The sequence below is a fragment of the Idiotropiscis lumnitzeri genome, chromosome 3 (genome assembly GCF_059441095.1).
Source record: "Idiotropiscis lumnitzeri isolate Australia: NSW breed Sydney's pygmy pipehorse chromosome 3, RoL_Ilum_1.0, whole genome shotgun sequence".
Taxonomy (NCBI): Eukaryota; Metazoa; Chordata; class Actinopteri; order Syngnathiformes; family Syngnathidae; genus Idiotropiscis; species Idiotropiscis lumnitzeri.
Genome location: NC_142393.1, coordinates 6,294,032 through 6,317,507, shown reverse-complemented (window position 1 = coordinate 6,317,507; position 23,476 = coordinate 6,294,032). Strand labels below are relative to the sequence as shown.

The following is a 23,476-nucleotide window of genomic DNA, read 5'->3' as shown; positions in this document are numbered from 1 at the left end:
ATTTGGCTAATACAACGGTGTGGCTTTTCTGTGGATTTTTCTTTCACCAGTAGGGGCGCTCTATAGCTCACGAAATACGCTAATTAAATCTTGATTTTTTTTTTTTCTCTTGGGTCTGTTCTGTTTTAATTAGCAAAGTGGTTGCCGTGTTAAAAGGCACTGTTTTAACAATCTGTTTATATACCTTTATGTGCATTCACAGTACAAAATCGTTCTGTACATGCAGTAAACTACAAATTTTTTTCAACATAGAAAACTGCGGCTATTATTATTTATTTTATTTTATTTTATTTTATTTTATTTTATTTTATTTTATTTTATTTCATTTCATTTCATTTTATTTTATTTTATTTTATTTTTTTTAAGAGTTGCTGCGGCTCATATACAGGTGCACTTTATAGACCATAAAATACAGTAATTTATTTGGTATTTTGTCCTGGCAACCCCACATTTTAGGATTCACCTTGAATTCTTACAAAAATTGAATTGTTTAATTAGAAAAAAAATAATTGTGATAGTCATCTGACAATCAAAGTGTGACAAATTGGAATGGGGTGGAACACGTCATGCCGCCTTTTGCTTGTAGTTCATGTCAACATTAATCGATCTTTATTTGATTGAGTTTTTCCACCAAAGATGCTTTAAAAGGTTCAGGGACTACACATGCATGTTGTTGAGCGAGGCGGATTTTAATCACGGCGAGTCAGGAAAGCTTTTAGAGATTCTAACATACTGTCTAGACGGCCATTATTGCAAAGAAATGAGTGGCCGAATATCGTGCAAACATTTCTAACGAGGCAAGGTAATTGCTTGTTTGACACTTAGATCAAGTTGGAAAAGCAGGCATCTTGAAAAAGGAGGTTTATTTGAACACTCACAAAAGGGGACTTTAATTTGTACAGTCAGGATGTGGCTCGTAAGTGCCCGAGTTAAACTTGATTTCCATTCTGTGATGAATACACACCGTTGCGTGTCCTTATATGCATGATACTTTAAAGTGCAAGGCTGGCCTGTAAAACCAACAAGAGCTGGATAACCTTGACGGATTTTTTTTTTCCCATAGTGTTGTCTTTATAGCGATTCTCCCACAATAAGCACAAGAGCATTTAACCTTCAGTGTCTCTCGTCTTTGGTTTTATTGTCGGCAGGTCTTGTCAATCTTTGTGGCCTGTGTTTGCCTTCAGATTTCAATTCAGTAGAAGTGCAGATAGTTGTGTTGAAAAAAAATGACTTGGGTCAAAATATAAGTAGTGATTCAACTCTAGTACTCAAGAAATAATAAATGAATCAATAAAAAGAATATGGACAAAAAGAGTATTGATGTGTAAAAGTTAAACATCTTTACTGAATAACCGTTTTGATAACTTCAAAACTTGCACCAAATATAGAAGCCTCCGTCTTTTACGAACTTTAATCATGTTTGTATAAAGAAGAAGCAAATAGAAATCACATCATGTTGCGGGTTGTTGTTTGAGAGCCAGATCGGGTTGGCTCAACTTTTATGCTTTCAAAATGTCTTGGCTTTATAAAAGAAACCAAAAAAAAGCGAAGAGTAGCAAACGAAAAAATACCTTCTGCGCGCTTTTGAGATTGGGCGGAGAAAGTTTGAACACAAGGTGCTTGCGGTTTTTCGGCTGGCGCGTTTGCCACGATTATTCTTGGCGCCGATATCAAACAATTCTTGGCAATTAGATCAGATAATGGATGGATGGATGTTTTATTCACGGTCGCTTGGAAGAAGTAACAAGTCTGTTTTGAAAAAAATTAGCAGAACAGTTTTGGATTTTTCATTCGTGTAAGTTTTGACTTTTTGTTTCTGAATTCAATTCATTCGTTTTTAGAGCAGGCTAATAGTTTCTATATTTTCCAAAAAGGCTCAGTTGTGGTTTACTTTTTAAAAATTGCTTTTAGTATTAGTTTGAGTTTTTTTTATATCTGGAGTATTTGTCAAGTGCAAGATTTAAAAAAAGAATGCACTAAAAATTGTGTAATGAGGTAAACTACAATTCACAAACCACTATTTAACCTTCTTTCTTCTTCTTTTCAATATTATTATTGTTATATTTAGTTTTAAAAATACAAGATGCAGTTTCATTTAGTTTTTGATTATATAAAAAAAAGTATTTTTCTTAAAAATGTCTTTCAATTTTTGTGATTTCGTTCGTTTTTTTTTTAAGTGGAATAGTAGTAGAATGTACAAGTTTAAATGGGATGGATAAAGGTAAAAAAATAAACTCAATGGCAGCAAGAAATGATTTGTACTTTGATATTTCCTTGCGCTAGCTGCGGAGGTTAGAGAGATACAAGCAAATGCGTTCATTGTTGAAGAAAAAGGTATCATGACCTCACGCAGAGGAATTTCAGTCGGACTTCGGATTCATTTGTCACCTTTCCCAATCCCTCTCGGTAGGTGGCCTTGTCGGTTCTCGTTGTGACCCACATTTAATTTGGCTTTTGGAAATGCCCCTGATAAAATCGCCTCTTTCGCAAACCTGCAAACCTTTTTGCTTTTTTTTTTTTTATCCCCAGAAAGCCCACAGGCTAAAATCCATTTCCCTACTCCCTCTAGTCTCCAATGTTTTCATGGATGCTTTACCCTGCTGCCTTTTTCAAAGTTCATAGCCTGGCTCGGAGGCAAAGGGAGGGAAAGAAAATCAAAACTGTTAGGTAGGCTCACATCACAATTACAACTTACACTTGGAAATCACATTTGTTGCCTGATGATTCTTTTTTTTTTTTTTTTTTTTTTTAAGATTTATGGTACGTGTTATGTCATTTCTTTTCACGGCCAATTTCACTCGAAATAAGCACCGCGATTATTTGCAATAGGAATGTGATGCGCTTTTTACAAGACATTCCACACACGCTTTCAAAAACTGCTGCATATTATTTTTGCTGCCTGCTCACGCGTCGAGTTTCTTCCAAAGAGGAGATTTTTGTCTCAGCCGTATTACGGACGTTTCATCATCTGCAGGCGCACACGGGCACATGTAGCAAGTCGCCACCGTGACCTCTAAATGTCAGGCCAGGGTCATCCAGAGACCAGCAGTCCTCTCGGCTGAGCATACGAGAAGTTGATAAAGAGCATCGGAACACACAGTGCGAAGATTACCGAGTCAGGTCAAAATGCTACCACGCAAAAAAAAGACATAAATAATTCTTTGCAATCGGTGTCCTTGCTACAAAAGTCACATAGTCCAGTTTCTGCCCAATACAGGAAGTATTCCCACCGACAGACCTCTGTCAAACGGAAATGACCTCACCCGGAAAAAAAACGCATGCATTAAATTTTCTCCTACTATATTACATATATGATCGAGTCCTCTCAACGGAAATTCCGATACCCGGAACCCGGGAGCCATAGCGATCACCAAAAAAAAAGATCCTCCGCCATTTGCCTCGTTCAGTACGTAAGAGGAATCAAGCGATGTGGCAGGACAAGTTCACCATGACAACACGCCTGCTCACGTTGCCCTGAGCCTCCGACGGTTTCTGACGGAGAAGAACTTTTCAGACACACCTCATATGTATTGAACATGAAAGTGGATGGGAAGCCAATTAAGCGTCGCGAGTATCTTGCGTAATGTGCTCACATTTCTGCACCCTCAACAGGATCATGGCCACACAGCAATGAATGTGTTTGAGATTTTGATGTGTGTGTGTGTGTGTTGCAATACAGCAGGCTGGAAGAAACAAAGACATTCACTGGCTTTTCAGTATCCAGAAGCGAGAGAGAGGGCCTGCATATGGCTATGTGAGCTGAATAAATACAATTTTATAGACTTGTGTAGGTGGACATGAGGCCCTTATCCTCTCTCACCATGGTGATGAGAAACTGTGAAAGATAGCCGAGTGGACAAGGGGTGATGGTCTGGAGTCGCCGCTCCTCACTGGCTGTCGAGTTTACTTGTGAAACGTGCACTCAAAGACTTTTGGATTTCGATTCTGATGAAATGACCATTTATGATTTAACACCGCTGTGGGGTAGCCTCAATGATTTTCTGGAGAATATTGATGGAATAGACAAAAGACTCATTAATGGAGAAAATGTTTGTGACAGTTGATTTTAATCCAGGTGTATGAATCGTCTAATCCTCTTGGCTGAGTTTCCACGAGCGGTCTCTTGGGTTTCATCTCATTTGTCTTATTTGTCCTTGGTCTTAGATTGTTTGAGATGAAGATTTAAGCCTTTGACTGCCAGCAGCTCCGCATCGTAAAAGTTGTTGCCATTGTGTTGGCCATCTGTTGAAGCTTCTAAAAACAAATTTCTTAATTTGATTTAATAGTGTGCTATAGTAACATTGGTGAAATATGATTTTAATGCATGCAAGCAATGTCCATACTTTTTAAACGATGTTAATCCAACAGATTTTTTGTCAGTGTATGTAACATGTTATGGTCGAATACCTGTTCTTAATTTTGTTCGTAGGAATAGGAACGCTTGAGAAGGGTTTCGACACGTGATATCAAATGAAGAAGAGGAAGAACCTTGGCTCACGCAGAACAGATTTCATGTGTGACAGATGCAGGTGGCCCTCTACGCACAAACAAGGACTGGAGAGTGGAAGGAGGGGAGGAAACCAGGTGAATTTTCCCTTGCTTTTTCATGACTCTTGCATCGTCATCATATAATTAGTCAAATCTCTTAATAATGAATGTATTATTGATCTTCCTAAAAACTCCCACACACCAGGAATGGAAATCTTCATGTGAAGGTGAATCCAATGAACATGATGGGGAAAGGGATGCCGTTTAGATTATTTTACAATTTGAGCAACAACCACAATGAACATTTGCTTTATGATGAAACTTAACAATTAAAGAATAATTTGATATAAAAAAAATAAATAAATCTTTAAAATTTTCGAGTGGTGAGGTTCTATTTTCGAATGGGTTTACTGACTCTAGAATGTGCCAGCATCGTCATTTGGAGGTCAAATGAAATGTATCATTTTAGATAACCTTTTCAACTTCTGGTTAAAAGGAGAGATTCATAATTAATTTGAGATTAAGAACATTGGATAAACCAGTATCGAGAAAAAACAGATTATTAATCTGTCATGACATTGCATTTGCTAATATATCTCAGCACACTTTCCGTTGATTCACCAAATGAAAAACAAAAAAAAATCACTTAAAATAATAATAATAACGACAATGATAATGGTGATGTTTATTTGTAATAAATCTCACCTATTTATGCATCTGGTTTCGGATTTTCACATTTATGCAAAAATACTGCTCTCTTTTGGCGAAAGTGCGAACAGCAGCTTCAAGATTGCTCATTTTTCAGTAAGCCCTTATAAAATTGATGACATTTTGAAGCCTTTAAGTAAGGCGTTCCCGTTTTTGCGGTCTTGCGTTTGATTTTTTTTTTTTTCAATAATTGTTCCGGCTCCCTCCCACATTCCAAAATCAACCATGAGAGATTAATTACAAAATGAGATGAAGAATCTAAATTGCCCATAGGCCCACACACACACACACACTAAAAACGCGCATTTAAGGTAATTGCAGTCTTTAAATTGACCACAGTTGAAAATGTCAGTGTGAGTGCTTGTTTTTGTATATATGCTGGTGACGAGTCCAAAGTGTAGCCTACTCCACCTTCTTTCCAGAGTAAGCAAGGCTATTTACAATTTTTAGTGTTAAAATTGTGGCCAATCAGAATGTAGTCATAAATGTCAAGGAAGTATGTTGAAATAATACATCTCGACAAAGTGGTTGACATATTAGGTTGTCGGGGAGGAGGTATGTCTAGCCCGGGTTGTTGATAGGTTTGCCACATGTTTTCATTTTAGTTCTGCTTAGTTGCTATTAAAACGTTCAAAATCAAATCCATCTCTTTTTCATAGTAATGCTGTGAAAAGAATTTCGTCACATGCGTGTGTTTCGTGTATTGCCAGCAGAGGGCAGCATAGATTTACATTTGCTTTTTCTTATCAATTGGCGGCATCATAGCCAAGGTATAAAAATATAAATGCTTTATTTGAAAATGAGAATCTGCTTGGGATTATCCCAAATTTACAAGCTGCAAAGTACTAGGCCTCAATGTCAAAAATACAAATCTCAAAAGTGAAAAAATGATTTCCTTAAATGTGTATTTACTACTGTACACCGATCTGACATTCAACGTTTGAGCATGAACACTGTGCTAAAATAGCTTGTATTTTTGTTTCACAAGGATTTGCAACTGGATATTAAGTCTTATTCATTCATGTCTTTTGCAAAACATCCAAGATTTTATTGCATTACATCTTGCAAGTTCCAGATGGAAATAACAACTGAAAGGTTTATCTCTTGTCTTCTTTTTGTCGTTTGTCACCAAATCTAAATGTTATCTGCCCACAAAAGTAACAGAATTGGTAAAACTGTTCCAATACTTTTGGAGAGGAGTGTACAATGCCTTTGCGCTACTACAACATGACCAAACACAGCTACAAAATGTCAGTTGGCTAAAAATTTATCAGATTTTTGCACTTCTTATTTAGAGGATTTCTCAATGTCATTAGGTGTAAATCAATACAGCCTATTGATTGGTGGGCTAATTAACCTTGTAAAACAGCTCCTAAATTGATTGCCCTGTCAAGGCATTGGAAAGATGGAGTCTGCATAGAAGAATCCAGATTTAGCATGTCCTCAGGCACTGGGAATATGTTGGATCATAGCCTGCAAAAAAAAGAAGTGCAGAGGTTATCATTGTAAAGTTTCTCGTATTTCCTCCCTGAATGTGCGGATTTTCAACAGTATGTGACAAGAGATAAAATGTTTTGCCCCAGAGCTCAACTGACCTGCTACGAAACAAGAACCTTATTAATCTTGAGTGGCATTCGATGTAATATGGCCAAACAGGTTGATGTCAAAAAGTATCAGCACATTTTTCTTTGGAGTTTTCATGGTCAGAGTATACAACAGTTTCCATGGCAACTGTGGCTCCTGGACTCTTTAAGCCTGTGGTGCTTGCATGGAAACGAAACAAAAGCATCAACAAGAGAGACATTAGGGGGGGGGGGTTCTTCGATTAGGTGAAGGCCAGAAGTTCTGGCAGCTGCAGGCTTGCTCATTACTAATTATACGTTAATGTTAAAAAAAAATACCTTCATTGACCATTAGCATTTGACGTAAAATCAACAAGCTGGAGAAAAACTAAAACAGTGTGGATTGATATATTGGAACTATTTCACATGACAATATATGTGATATCTGATCTTGAAAAATTCTCTACTTGGGCCATAACAACATCTTCCAAAACAATTGTGGAAAAATATCTTCTCGTTGGCTTTAATTCCACAAGATATATTTGATGAAAATACAGAAATACTCATCCCCAAAAAGGAAAAGCATAGCTACAGCGAATCTTGGTGCTGGACAATTTCTACACCTGGAACCGGGGCTTTAGACAAGGAAATGTCAATTATGAACAGTTTCAAATAGCATTAAGTGTTAAAAGAAAACCTTGAAAACAAAGGACAAAAATAAACAAGGTCAGGACAAGCAGAAAAACAGCTGAATTTTCCGGTGGAGTTCACCTAACAAGTTTGAATGTGATTGGTTAATTCTGAACACAACCACATGCAACATAGATTTATTTTTATTTTATTTTATTTATTTATTTATTTTTTAACTCTCAAAAAGATTCACATTTTTGTTTTGTTTTTTTTTGGTACAGGTCCTATTACTGGTAGCCTTTTTTCCCCCAAATGATCAATCCTGCTGTCATTTTATTTAAATCACAGAAACGTGGCATTTCAAACGGTGGTGTGCAGACCTTTTATCGACTGTACTTATGGGAGGTTTTGACCCGTTAGCTGTGAGTTTGCATTTTCCCACGTCCATTTCCAGCCCGAGGGAAGTGTTATTTGATGTAAGGAAAAAGAACAACACACTCCATAACTAATCTAATCTTCCTCAAAAAGTGCTTGAAACGGACAACCCCCGGTCATGAACAAGGATCTGTGGGCAGCACTTGCCAGACGTGCCGGTGTGACAGACAAGACAAAGCAGCTACTCGATGCCAAGCTCACTCGAGTGCTCAGATGAAACCGTGTAGCTCTCAAAAGATAACAAGAACATACTCAAGGAAAGGTGAGAATGACGTTCTATTTTCTTGACTTCCTGCCAGCAAACCTCCAAACTAAACATTTTCTGCATAAATGATTGCAAATTGAAAGCAAATCAAATCAATTTCATTTATAGTGTGCCAATTCACAACCACAGTCGTCCAAGACAAACCAACCCCAAATTAGAATCATTAACACCTTACAATGGAGGCAAAGGAAAATCCAATTATTTATTATGAAGTCTCTTTTTCTTTGGCAGTAAAGGTTAAGAATGTTGTGGTCTCTATATGGGGCTGGAAAAATTCTTGTTGTAAAAGACTTTGATCTATGCCTGTATTTTCCACAGAAGCCATCTGTGTCACTGAAAAAGTGAGATCATTCAGGTAAACCCTCGTTGGCATCCTCTCTGATGTCTGTTGTCTTGTTTTTAACATTATGGTAGTCCATATATTGAGGAGTTAATTAGTTCAGCTTGAACAAACAGAAATAATAAAACTGTGATTGGCTGATAACCAGTCCAGGGTGTATCCCGCCTATCCCGACAACTGGGATAGGCTCCAGCACGCCCGCCATCCTTCTGAAGAAAAAGCAACTCGGAAAATGGATGAATGGATAATAAGAGGAATCCACGTGACTGCAGAGGTAACCCTCTATCTTTTTACAACTGCATGGAATATTAACATTCGCTGCCATTGACGTAAAAAGACGTCCAAAAGTATATTCATCATAGCTGGGCTGGCAGTGAATGATTTAATGACCTCATTAATGATACAATTTCTGGTGGTGGGGGCGTGTCTTTAATTTAAAGCGTACTTGTCTTTTCCACACCAACTCAGGATGGTCTGCGTTGGTATGAACTGATGCCTTCTCAGATGTGAGGCGAAACATCTTGTAAGGCAAACAGAGCAGTCCAGCTGCGATCGATTAAATGCAGTGAACGATAATATCCACAAGCATAGCTTTACATGATTAAACCTATCAACTTGGCACGCCTATTGCTGCATGGTGATTCTAAAGTCAAGATGAAATGCGTGCAATATAATCGGCACTCTGTGTAATGTAATGCAACACTGATGGTCATTTATGGGGTTGGAATCCAATACATGCCGTCTTCTGTTAATAGCCCATCAACAGAATGGACCTGGAAGGTCAATTAAGTAGAGCTGTCCGCTGTGCTGAAATATGTTTTGATGCTTGCACAGCTTTCATTGAGCCAAGCCTCATATTTCACATTCGGAGAATATTCAGGGCACACTATTTAGCAAAACATTTCACAAATAGTCAATATAGTGCTTAATTATGTACCTTCAGTCATCTGGTGAAAAATCATTACAATGTTTGTATGTGGTTGGCGAGGATAAATTAATAAATATTATGTATGTAAGAAAATTAAATATATTATTTTTGCCAAAATAATTGACATTGGAAAATTTTCCACGGCATACCTGATGATCTCAATGGTTGAGAATCATCTACCCAATAAGTGACCTGTTTTTGTATTTCATTATCGTTATCTGTTACTCTTTTGTGTGGAATTAAACAACCGGGTAGATTTATTTTACCCGGGCGGTGGTTATGACCATCCCTGGCCACCAAGTAGCACCACCCCTGAAGTCGAGGTACCAAATAATGTACCGGCAAAGTAGAAAAAATGGATGTAAAATGAAGTGGGTGGCTTAACACACACTTTTCTCTGAAATATTGGCGAAATATTAATCTTCAGATCACTAGCTAGCTAGATAGCTAGTAGGTAGTTAGCTAGATGTTAGCTAGTTAGATAGATAGATATTAGCATGTAAGGCTTAACGCACCTGGGAACTATTTGAAAACGTGTGGGGACAAAATGCTCAAGTCTCCATTAAAAAAACGGCTTGGCACAAGCCACGCCTTCCTTCGAGTGTCAGCACTTTTTATCCCACAAAGCACCCCTCCCTCCCTCACTGTCTCCGACCATCCATCACTGATACCCCCCCCCCCCCCTCCTTCGCTTCCCATCACACGTTTACACCAACAATGCACCGCGGTTCTATGACTGCATGTACACTTATGCGTCGACACAAAAGATTCTCTCGGAAATGAGAAGAGATTGTTATTGTCTGCGCTTGGCTCCCGCATACACGCGAACAGCCAAGCCCGTCACGCCCGCGTCATCATGGGGGCTATTTCATTTTCTGACCACCATGACTGACTGGTGACAAAAGGAACGGAATTTTTTTTTTTTTTCGGGGGGTGAAGTGAGAGGGAATCATGCCGGTCCGGAGGGGTCACGTGGCGCCACATAATACATTTCTCGGAGTGATAATTCGTAAATTCGAAGGACAAAGTGAGTACAGTGCATGATGTGTGCGCGCGCGTGTGTGTGCGTGTGCACGTGTCGTGTTGCATGCTGCGCCCCGAAAATGAATTTCACAGGAGCATAAAGCACGAGTCTCGTTGTTCTTTAACTTGATTTCATTGTCATCCAAAATGTGTTTTCATGCCCTTTTGAGCGGACCGAGACCTTCTGTCAGGTGCAAGAATTACATTTTTGTTTTAGTTTCAACCCACGTGAAAACTCATTCGTCCTTATAAGCCTGACAAGTGTTCAATGTTTTTTTTTTCAATTATTTATTTAGGCTGTTTCTGAAATACATAATCATCCTTATCATACATAATTCTCATCAATATCTTTCTAAACAGGTACCAACCAGGCGTTGACTGCATACAAATCGAAATACTGTACTTTGAATGGCTCTTATGAAATATGTAGTGTTTGCTAGCGGTAAACTAAAATCACCAAAATTATTAGACACATAGCCGTGAAATACTTCACTCAGTAGTGAGCCTATACGAGTTCTACTTTTTTTTTTTTTATTATAATTATTTTTTTTAATTTTGAATTTACCCCAGAACAAATTATTAATTGGGGTCATTTGTTGGGAAACCACCAACACTATTAACTCACAAAAAGGCACTGGGCTCTAAAGCTTTGGGCTCTGAAAGTTTTCTGAAAGATAGTTAAGAGAGTAAAATATACTGCGACAACTCACTAATTCTCATCAAAATGCTTGATGAACAGAAGTGGAACTCAAACCAAATGAAACAAAAAAATGCTCGGAGTCACGATATTAAAAAGGCATTTGAATGACATTGTTGACTTCCTGAAGACATTCAACCAAATGTCATGAAGGAACTCCCCTCATTATCTAATTTCAGCGAGTTTAATTGTCACCAGGTGTGAGTGCACTGAATATAGCACCTGATGAGGTGTGTATTAGGATTACAAGTCTTCCTAACAACAATGAAATGTTTACATAATTGCACATTTTGCTTTAATTTTGTTATTTGGATTCTTATTCCAGTGTCAATACAACGATTAGTTTCTTTAATGGAAAATTGATTTTCAATCCTAAAACTAATTGGTGTTGGTACTTGGGAAATCAACATTATTGTTTTGACAACAAATGAACTCTTCTTGCACGTTTTGTTGACAGATAAGAAATTCATTATCGCCAATGCTTGTGTACAAAATTGCGCCATCATCTACTGCAACGATGGATTCTGCGAGATGACCGGTTTCTCCAGGCCAGATGTCATGCAGAAGTCGTGCACGTGCGACTTTCTGCACGGTCAGTCCACGAGCCGGTATGCCATCACCCAAGTGGCGCAGGCCCTCCTGGGTTCGGAGGAACGCAAGGTGGAGATCATGTACCAACGCAAGGATGGTGAGTGACCTTGACTGACTTGGTGTAAAGATTGAAATACGATGCGGTGCTACCTTTTGTTTGTCTGAATTATTTATTTATTTATTTTTTAATAATATCATCTGAAAGTCACCCACGAACAAATTTGTCACACTTATTATTACTCTCACTTTTTAAACAAAAAATGATTTTACGGTTCGAACCGGGTTTTTTTTACGCCGCTGATTTGGGATTTGGAGTCCACCTTTGGCTGCAGATTGTTGAAGTAAGTTTGTCATTGTTGGCTTGTGATGCTATTCCGAAGCAATGTGGCGTTTTGAGCGAAATCCAAAGCTGTTAACCCATTTTCCTCAATACATTGGAATGCTTACGTCTTTATTTATACTTTCTATGATTGTGAGTGTGAATGTTTGTTTGTCAGCGGTTTAGATGGATGGATGGATGATTTCTTCATATTGGCCAGTGGAAAAAAAAAAAATCCCACAAAGGACCAAATGCAACCCCGCCGAGGACCAGTGTAGATTTGAACACACGTGGCAACAAATCTCCAAGTTGTCAGCTTTTTAGATAACACCCTGAACAAAACCCCTCACGTGGCCCTCGTCGGATACAAAACGTGAACTTTGCCTGGTAGCTTTTGCTTCATACACCGTATTAGATTTAACGACATCAAGCATAGCGTTTGGAATCATCAATTTTACAACAATACCTTTGTTGGTATGGTTCCCGAGGACACATGACGATTATTTTAAAGTTGGATCTATCAAGTAACGCCCACACACAATGCCATTATGTGACACGGCTCCTGCTCCTGCACCCCGCCCCCCCTCGGGTCTTGTCATTCGCTCCTCAATGAGGCGCTCATTGCGTCGCGGGCCACCTTCCATCCCCTCGCGTTATACATTGAAGGGAGATTGATTACACTCCCTCAGCAGATTTTATGATGTATTCAGAGAACATTCTATCATGTTTCTTGATTCCAGTTAAGAGATTTACCCTGCCCTACTTGTGCCCTCTTTGAGTTGATGGCTCCTGATGGCAAATTCCATTCATTTAATTGATTGCCTCCCATCAGCCGCCTGTGCTCGGAACATTTATAGTTCATTTTGAAAGGAGTTATCTATCATTTTGCTCCTTTAAAAGCCAGAATTTTCCCATTGTGGGATGAGGTGCATGCTCCTGACACTTGGGGCAAATTTTTAGGAGTATGACATGCTGAGGTCAAAATAGAAAGCAGCCATTTTGTCTCTTTAAACTTCCATTGATTTTTGTTGCCAATTTGATTTAGTGTATATTTTTTTTTAATCTGACTTTAAAACGACAGAGGGAGCTGTGCTGAAATGTCTTAAGTATTAGAAATGTTAAATCACATCAGATTATTGCTCTAGCTGGACACATTTTGTCACTGTCTATCGCAACTATTTCCAGGGACAAGAAGTTGTCTTCTAAGCACTGTCTCGCTTCTGCCCACTGGAACACTTCATAGCTCTTGTATATCTAAGGAATGTCAAGCATGTGCTACATATAAGTCTTGTATCAGGACGGATTAGCTCTTTGGTGTATTATCGCTTTACACATGCGGTTGCAATGCGACATGAACAAAACACATGTATACAGTGTGACAAGTCTTTGAAGTTGATAACGGCGGTAAAATATGAAATGATGGCAGTGCACGCAGGTTATGTCAATGACAAATTCAAATTGAAAAGACGGCAGAGAATTTGGACCCGTCACGGTCTAACCTTCGGGTCTAAATGATTGATTTTGTGGCAAACTTAATGGAGTTTGCAATGTGGTGTTATTATGAGGGTGGCAATTCCTAAATTAATTGCTTTTTCCCCATCATTCAGCGCACTTACAAATCTGTATGGCTCTAATTGCTTTGCTTTGTAGTCTCTGGAAAGGGAAAATGTCTTCTGAGTTTGACATACCACGGAGAAGAGTGTTGTGAACAAGCCTGCCAAATTTGAATAAATCAAAAAAAAAAAATGAAACCCTTTCCCATGAGCATGTGTGCTTTTTTTTCGCTGAAACCACACCACACTCAACTGTCAATCAAATACGTTCATACGTCTAGCATCTTTCTCATGCCTAAATATCCCTATGTTTTAACCGTGAAAATATATCCATTTAAAGTCTCTAGTGGCTCCAATATATCCCTTTTTCTATGCGGTGATGAGAGTCGTGACCCACCAGGCTAACAGGCTTCATCTCATGTGTCATCGCCTCGCTTGGTGTTGTGTCGGTGTGTCGTGTTGTCTACTGAGTGACTCTTCAAAATTTTGTGGTAGCCTGAATAAACACAACATTTATGGTAGTATTTTTAAACAGTGACACTGAACTGTTCATTAAATTGTGCCATCCAAGTGAAGATGCATTTTCTGGGTGTGTGTATTGCTAGCTAGCTAGCTAGCTAGCTAACTGACTGCACTCTGTAGTATAGAAAAATTCAAATTTCAAAATTCAAATTCCTAGGAATTTGAGTGAAGTAATTTGTAATTGAACCAAATAGTCGCTGACACAAATGAAGGGATTCATTTTTTTTTTTTATAGCGCAAGGAGTGGCCACTCATGCATCTTTGGGCGTAGTTTTTGCCAAAATATCAGGGAAACTGACTTGGTGAAAAAGTCACTGAATTCATTTTACATACTCTTTAAATTATATGTCACATGATTTTTTTTTTTTTGTTTAACCAATGTTTGAAACAAGTAAACGGTGTGATTTAATATTTATATTCTTTTTTGTATAATTGTATTTTTCTAAATAAATACATTTGAGGATTTACACAAGTATCTTTAAAAGACTTGATGTTCATCCGTCCAAGGTCGGCCAGATTGTCTATGAACGAAAACAAAAGTTTAGTACTCTTGCAACTTTCCCTAAGAGCGGCCATCCCACAAAGATGTGTTCAAGAGCACAGCACAGAATGCTGAAGGAGGTGAAGAATAATCCTTATAATACTTGACTGTAGGGTTGTTTAAAGATTTACACAAATCTTGACAAATCTACAATAAGTAAACAACAATGAAAGTCATCGGAGGACATCACAGAGGAGGCAGCTGCTATTCTAAAAAAAAAAAAAAAAAAAAAGGTCGTTTGAAGTTTGCAAAGTCGAACCTTGATGTTGAACAGCACACCAATACAGGGGATGTGCGTGCTGCACTTTGGCCTGCTCGCAAATGCACGCTGAGCTGCACGGTCTTAATTATTGATAGTGGAAATGAAATCAAATGAAACTGAAACTGGATGACATACTCAAGAGTTCTCATTTCGTCAATAATTGATTGCGTGAAATGTGTCATCAGGATGTTGCATTTCAACTCTTACATTTTTCTGCATAACATTATATTTCTAAACAAGTCTTAATCACTAACTTTGAAATATTTTCAGTGCAGTATTAAATCAAGTTATTTTTTTTTTGGTTTTTTTTCCAAACCACGTAATTGTACCTGCACAAATACATTCCTCAAGAGCTGGATTTCATTTCATTTTTTTTTTTTTTGTCTTTTGAGTGCCAAACAAAACACGCTCATTATTTTTGCACATCTCTGTAGTGTCATTATTTCTGCATTCACTTTCACTTTGCCTAATTTGGAAACTCCAATTTGCATTATTAATGGACAATTGAACATTTTTCATGACTTTAATGACTGACTGTAGAATGAACACTTATGTATATATTGTTATATCTTTAAAACAACCTATATTTCCTACCATCTTTATTGCGATCATAAAAGATTGACGACAACTACCAAGGACGGATTTCTTCGTTTTTATCATTCGGGCACTATAGATAAATCAAATTCGGACTTTTTAGGGTGTGGGAGGAAATCGGCATATCTAGAGAAAACCCTCACCGAGATCTTCATCTTTCAATGCAAAATCAAACATTGATCATTTTAGTACGAGGTGCGGTTGTCATTTTATTACCAATCAAGAATAAATACAAACAATAAACACCATTATCTTTTTTATTCGTATTTTTTTTCTTCAATTGGTCAAATAGGGAATTCATTCATCAAAAGCATCTTCCTCCCTCTTCATATCAGCAGACTGAATATGACTTATTAATGTCTTCTTCCAATCCTGGTGACAGTGATGTACGATTGGCGCTATCATACTGCTTGGCCCAGCAGAGCCGAGGCTCCCCGATGCATAAATCAACCATTTGCTGGCTGAAGTCAGCTGAAGCACTTGATTTATTATCTTGGTGCACAAAATAATTTGTATTTTTCTGGAATGAATACTAGAATAGTTGTGTGGAAAAAAAAACATTGTCCATTTCTAATGAATGTGCGTCCAGAATGCTCTGATCCTCTAGAAAAGAGCTGCTGTCTGAGTTGCGGCAGTGCGCTATAAATAACCTCCTGTCGACAGTACACTTGCAGCCTGATTTGACTGCGAGGGGCTTCTAGAAATGCTCGTCTTACAAGTGAATATGCATTGCAGAACTTCTTGAGTCGTACATGGGAAAACGATACAAAAAATATTGACATTCGACATGAGCCTCTCATTGAAGCCGGTTTAGGAAATTAAAAAAATAAATAAAAACATAAAAAATCCAAAGGAAAGTTTTGTTAAGTAGAGCCGAGGGTTCTCCCCTGGGGCCCACATTATGCTATGACCCACTTTTATAGAGGTCGCACTGAGCCACGCCACCAAGCACATATGTCATCCTTTTAAAAATGAATATTGTACAGCACATATGAGCACATGTGAAAAGTGAATTCTTGTGTATTGTTCCGGTACTGACAGGCTGTCGTCATCGTCAGTATCATGGATAGAACGATACGTAGATAATATTTAGTCTTGGTACAACTGCCAAATTTTTCAAAAATATTATATCAGCGCCACAATGCGGACAGTTTGATTTGAGGGTCTGCTCACTTTTGTTGCCTGGTTTCAACATTAAGGACTGTCCGGTGAGGCGACAGTAATTTTGAGGCGCTTTTAAAAAGCTGCGCACTGATTATGCTTTACAGTCTCGCAAAGTATCATTTCCTCGCCGTTGTCATATGAAAAGACGGATGGCTCGTTTCACGATTCAATCTCTTTTGGGGTCAGGTTCCAAGTTCCTGTGTGCCACACATATCATCCCAGTGAAGAACGAAGAGGGTGTGGTCATGATGTTCATTCTCAACTTTGATTACATTCTGGACGAGAGCAACAGTGACTCGGTGGAGAAGCTCAACCGCGCGTCCCCTTGCAAAGCGGACCAACGTAAGTGAAAACAAATCGGTAGACCTCAGGGTCAACCGAGTAAGCTGTAAAAACAACACGATGGATGCTTCGTGGTCTTGTTCTCAATGGGGTTGAGATCAGGGGAGGGGTTCTGTTTTTAAACCGATTGCAACCGCTGCTTCAATAGGCTAATGGTGCCACCTAAACATTTTAATATAGGAAATTATAAACACATCCCAGTATAGCAAAACTCTAACCACTGACTTTGGTTTACCTCTAATCCAGGGAAAAGGCGATTCTTTCATTTCCGTTTGCCAGTTTTGCCGCTTCTGGGCATCAGCAAGCAGTCCCTGCCTCAGGAAGACCCCGACGATGTGATGGTGGAGTCTCCGTGCCGCAGTGACGACTCAATAACAATGTGCACCGACCAAATGGCAAACATGCGCGAGAGCTGGAGTCGTTCCAACCCCAACGACACCCACACCCTCATCGTCCCGAGCTTTTGCTCGACACCCGTTTCTGGCCCGCTGGATCACTCGTCGCCCAAAGGTCCGTGGGGCAGATTATACCCAGATGAGGCCGCGGTCCAGACTCATGACAGGAGACACGGGGACACAATTATTGCTGCTCCATCCATCCCAGGCCTCACTCCAACTGCATCCAGGGAGAGCGTGTGTAGTTTGCGAAGAGCTTCTTCACTCTATGACGTGGATGGTTTTCGATCCAACTCCAGGATGGCCTTCAGGGATCGGCACGCCAGCGAAGGTAGGACTTGTGCAACAATAAATGTCATTTCAATATTTTTTTGAATTTAATCTTCTTTGGGCGGCACGGTGGTTGACTGGTTAGCACGATGGCCTCACACTTCAGAGGTGCAAGTTTCGATTCCGGCTCCAACCTTCCTGTCTGGAGTTTGCATGTTTTTCCCATGCCTGTGTGGGTTTTCTCCGGGTACTCCAGTTTCCTCCCACATCCCAAAAACATGCATGGCGGGTTGATTGGACACTCTAAATTGACCTTAGGTGATTTTGTTCGCGCGGATGGTTGTTTGTCTTTGTGTGCCCTGTGATTGGCTGGCGACCAGCTCAGAGTGTACCCCGCCTACTGCCCGGTTCATTTCCCACTCGGCGACAATGAGAGTGAGTGTCTGTGTATTTATACACGCACTCCGTAATTGACCTGCAACCGGTCCAGGGTACACTCTGCCTTTTGCACATTGTCAGCTTGGCTAGGCGCTCAGCTCCCTGTGACCGTTAACAGGGTAAGTGCTACAGAGAAAGAAAGGATGGAGGAATGTTTTGTGGAGCACAATCTCCAATTTTCTCATCTCACGCCTGTCTGAATCAACGCCGCGCTCTCTTCTGGGAAAATGAAATGTGTTTGGTGCCGCTGTCTGGCTGTGGGAATGAAAATAGTGGTGGTGCAAATCCAAAGTGGCAACACCCGAATGAGAGAAACGGGGGCTTGATAAATTGCTTTTTTTGGGATCAAATAGACATGAACATGAGAAAATAAATATTTGGCTGAAATTGTTTAGGATGCAAATGGATTTTAGAGAATATCACACATCAGCTCAGCCGGCTAAAGCACAGACTGGAATATTGAGAGCAGAAGTTACGGCAAAGGATGAGTCACGGTGGCGTCTTCTGAAAAAGTTGTATTTCTTTTGTACCATTTTTGTTTTTGAAATATTGGATGAAATCATTTCCAAATGTTTCTGTTTGCAATGTTGTGTTTATTTATAACAAAGGTTATACTAGTTTGGGATTTTTTATCAGATTTAATTTTTATTTCATTTTCATTTGTGAATTCAGTTGGTTTCAAATTCATTTTGAGAGAGTTTGTTAGTTTTTATTCGTTCTTTTAACGATTAATTTTAGTTTAGTTTTTATTACTTTTAGTTTTTTTTTAATAAATGGAGTATTTTTCGAGTGCTAGATTAAAAAAATAAAAAAGTCTAACATGAAGTTTTGTGTAAAAAAAATAAAAGAAAATTAATTCTACTTAGCTTTAGTCAGTTTTATGAACGCAAAACGTAGTTTCAGTTTTTTTTTTAGTTTTTTTTTTTAATTTGCTTTATTTTCTTTTCATTTTAATTGGAGTTATTCCATTAATTTTCCTTAACTCTAATGACCTTGGCTCCAACACAATTACCATAACATTAGTGCCCGACACAGTTATACGCCGACTCCAAATCGTGCGTTCATGTCAGATGCAATTTGCATACATGGAAGAGCAGAAGTTCCTTTCTCACTCCTCCTCCTCTTCTTGTCACCCTCTCCCCCTTTCTCTGATATTAATTGCTGCCATCGCAGACAATGGCCGCAATATCAAAGGTAACGAAGGAAAACTTGCTGCATCTTCGTCGAATCGAATCGCTAACATTTATTGGTTAACACAAATTCAGCGCGCATTTAAAGCATGCTGACTGCATGAGTTGGGCTGAATGAAATATTTTTTTTTTTTGGAATGAGCTTATTTTCGATTTGGTCGGATTGTAGTCCTTTGTCATTAAGATTGGTTGATTTTGGAAAAAGAGAAATTTGACTTCATATGGGGCTGTCATTTTGTGCCAGGAATTTTTAAAAATGTTTAAAAAAAATGTAAATGGATAAAACTTTTTTGGACTCATGGGTCGGTATGGGATTTATGATGAATGTAATGTAAATGTTATAACAGACTTCAATTGAAATAATATGGTAATGAGGTAAAGCTACTTTTTATAATGCAACCCCCCCTTTACCTCTAGTTTCCCGCACTCGGTTGGCTAGTGGTATGGCTTCAGCTGTTTTTCTTCCCAGTGCATGCATCCTCACAGTGGCTAGAAGCTGCGCATGCAGATTTCATCATCAATTGTCTGTTCCGCTGTCCTACAGCCTCAATCACAACATTGCATGGCCTTGGCAGTGGCGGGGTTGCGGCGGGGCGGACGATGTGGGGCGCTTCGGTGTCAGCCAGAGTTCACGTTTAGTCACTCGTGTCAATGTGTGATGTGTTTGCAAAATGGAGGTGAAGTGCTGTTAATGGTGGACAGAATGTGTCAACACATTGCAGTGGGGACCTTGACTTCTAACACGTACACAAAAAAAATACATTAAAAAAATTAACATGTGACATCTCGTGACTCAAAACTAAATGATATCACTTGTAATCAAGGTGCCACTGGACTGTATATGTACATAATTCCCATCTTTTATTCCTCTTCTCAATTTTCATTTTTTCCATTATGCATTGTTGTTCCTGTTTTAAATAATCGACGTCGCCAAGTAAAACATCTGTGCTGTCGAAATAAACACTGCACACCCTCTGGTTCATTTCCTCAGGTCCGCTCATCCAGATCAAATCGAGTCTGCTCTGCTCCACTTCCGACTCCAACCTCAACAAGTACAGCACGATCAACAAGATTCCCCTCATCACGCTAAACTTCTCAGAGAGCAATGTTGAGAAGAAGTGCCCCTCGCCCCCGTCTTCTGACAAAACAGTTATTGCGCCAAAGGTCAAGGACCGTACGCACAATGTCACGGATAAGGTCACGCAGGTGAATACATGCGTATTACGTAACTATATTTGTGGAGAAGTTCAAGGTTCGTTGTAATAGTTGGTGAACAATTTGCTTTTATTACAATGTGGTTGTGTGTTCAAATACAAATCACTCCAGTTTGGAATATGCAGTTGGGAATGAGAAAAAAAAAAAAAAAACACTCGCCAACATTATTGTTTGTGAGTGTCTGTCGGAGTGCTTCAAAATGGTGACGTCAAAGCAGCTTCTCACTACCGAATAGGACAAATTTGACAGCTTGACAAATATGTCGTGAGCTAAGCAAAATAGGGGTTGCGGGCAGCACTCGGCCCACTTCGTTAGTTTAACCAGCCCAAGGAGCATTGACATTAACATGACTTATTTTCATTAAACAGTATTTATTCATTTTTAATTATTTTATTTATTAATTGATGAATTGAATTTTTTATGAAATTATCAAAAAAAATAAAGTAATTGAATTGCACATTTAACATGTTTTCTTTACTGTATTAAATATTTGTTTTATTATTTATGATTGGATAAATTATAAATAATACCCTTTTTTTAGAAAATGCAAATTGTTAGTTGATTATTAAAATGAACTGTTTTACATATTTTATGCACACTTAAACATTTTTTGCCTTCAGACTTACTTTTTGTTTTTTTTTTGCAACAAGCACAGTGGCCTCTAACCTGAAATTTTAGGGGCGCTAGTAGAAAACTGGAAATTGAATTAAATTTCCACTGAATATATCAATGGAATAGTGGAGCAGACGTTGGTCAGCAACAAAAATATTCAAGATAAATTCAATTTATAGCTCACACATGAGCCAAGCATTTTAAAATATGAAATTATAACTAATGGCATAACTTTATGCCAATTGCATTTTTAGTATTATATATTTTTTTCCTTGCCTTGCTGATTTGAAAATTAAATGTACTGGAAAACAAAAAAAGTGGTTTGCTTTGTGCTCAAAAAAAAAAAATTTAACATTTAAAACAAAAATGATGATTGTCATAATCATGTGCGACCCTCCGCAGGTTCTCTCGCTGGGCGCCGATGTGTTGCCTGAGTACAAACTCCAAACCCAGCGCATGGACAAGTGCACCATCCTTCACTACAGCCCCTTCAAAGCAGTTTGGGACTGGCTCATCCTGCTCTTGGTCATCTACACGGCCATTTTCACACCTTACTCCGCCGCCTTCCTCCTCAACGACATCGAGGAGCAGAGGAGACGAGAGTGCGGCTACTCCTGCTCGCCGCTCAATGTGGTGGACTTGATGGTGGACATCATGTTCATCGTAGACATCCTCATCAACTTTCGCACCACCTATGTTAACAACAATGAGGAGGTGGTCAGCCACCCGGGCAAGATCGCCATCCACTACTTTAAAGGCTGGTTCCTCATAGACATGGTGGCCGCCATTCCATTTGATCTGCTCATCTTTGGATCGGGATCTGATGAGGTGAGATGCTAATCATGCACAGGGTTGACATTTTCACTATGACGTCACACGTATTTTCGGGTGGCCAAAGAGTGAGCAAACTCCAATGGCACCCCTAATCAACAAGCAGTTTGCATTTCATTTGACCGAGAGAGAGTGATTGAGAAAACAAGATAAATGTCTTAAATCAGGGTTGGAAAAAAAAAAAAGAGCTTTTATTTTCTTTCACAGATGTACTGATTTAAACTGTGAGTTGGTTCATGCCAAAACAGCGTCTATTTTTAAGACCACTGTAATCTTGTGCGCCAGGGTTGCTTAGAAACAATTTTCCTCGAAGAATCCTTTTTTTTTTATTTTTTTTATGTAATTTAATTGGCAATTTGAAAGTCTTTCTTTTATACCCATTTCTGTTGCGATGGATGTTATCGGGATTATGTTTTTTCTTGGTTAATTTTCAAGTACTATACAGGAACTGTTTGACAATTTAACAAGGGTCCTCAATCCTGTTCCTGGAGTGCCTGTTGAATCGGACATTTGTTATCAGGTGTGTTGCCGTTGCAGTTGGAAAAGAGGCGGGACAAATACAATAATTAATTATTTTAGTGTGTGTGAAATAAATGATGAATATGTCAAAGCCTAATTTGCAAACCCCCCAAAAATGTAATTAAACCACAAACTATGATCCCAAAACACTCCATTCAATAGAACATTTTCAAAGCCATCTTGCAAAATTACCTTTAAAAATAAATGACTTACAGATTATTTGATTTCCAAACAAATGCACTGGAAATCTGCAACAAAAAAAATACTCTCCTTAACTTCCATTTACAACCCTGGCTAGCTTTAGCTCCTCCCCCACATACAAAGATGGAAGCCTCTCCGTCAATCTGGTTGATCGAAAGTGTTTTTTTTTTGTATCTGATCCCATCCTTGTCTTATTTTGCAGACCACCACCCTAATTGGTCTGCTGAAGACGGCCCGCCTCCTGCGTCTGGTACGCGTGGCACGCAAGCTGGACCGCTACTCCGAGTACGGCGCTGCCGTGCTAATGCTGCTCATGTGCATCTTTGCCCTCATCGCTCATTGGCTGGCCTGCATCTGGTACGCCATCGGCAATGTGGAGAAGCCTTATTTGGAGCACAAAATCGGCTGGCTCGACAACCTGGGCCTGTCCATAGGTGAACGTCTCATGACTTTGATTTCATGCAATGTGTGACCTTTAACGCCGTGTAATTACGCTTGTTTGTCATCCCAGGGAAAAAATATAACTACAGTGACCCAGGCTCCGGGCCGTCCATCAAAGACAAATATGTCACGGCACTGTACTTCACCTTCAGCAGTCTGACCAGCGTGGGCTTTGGCAACGTCTCCCCTAACACCAACTCGGAGAAGATCTTTTCGATTTGTGTCATGCTCATTGGATGTGAGTAACTCCCACTTACATAATCTTGATCATTTTTCAATCCTTGTCTTGGTCTCACAATGTCAAATGTGAATGACATGACCACTCCAGTTGAACCAGGAATTAGATTGGTCCATTCATGGATCAAATGCTGGATTTTTGCGACGATAGACGCACCGTATT

The 23,476-nt window shown here is 39.1% G+C and overlaps 1 protein-coding gene across 4 annotated transcripts in view; it reads left to right on the top strand.

The window, feature by feature from the left end:
- The first annotated feature begins 10,061 nt into the window (after positions 1–10,061).
- Positions 10,062–23,476, top strand: part of LOC148339631 (voltage-gated inwardly rectifying potassium channel KCNH7-like) — a 32,776-nt gene continuing 19,361 nt past the window's right edge. For 3 of the 4 annotated variants that reach the window (XM_088291918.1, XM_088291917.1, XM_088291920.1), the window contains exons 1-9: positions 10,062–10,383; positions 11,534–11,764; positions 16,809–16,964; positions 17,211–17,690; positions 19,241–19,261; positions 20,249–20,463; positions 21,487–21,912; positions 22,838–23,069; positions 23,147–23,314. In XM_088291918.1, the coding sequence (XP_088148044.1) occupies positions 10,308–10,383; positions 11,534–11,764; positions 16,809–16,964; positions 17,211–17,690; positions 19,241–19,261; positions 20,249–20,463; positions 21,487–21,912; positions 22,838–23,069; positions 23,147–23,314 (2,005 nt within the window). In that variant the 5' untranslated portion in view covers positions 10,062–10,307. The remainder of the gene's footprint in view (positions 10,384–11,533; positions 11,765–16,808; positions 16,965–17,210; positions 17,691–19,240; positions 19,262–20,248; positions 20,464–21,486; positions 21,913–22,837; positions 23,070–23,146; positions 23,315–23,476) is intronic. The other variant, XM_088291919.1, reaches the window with a different exon arrangement.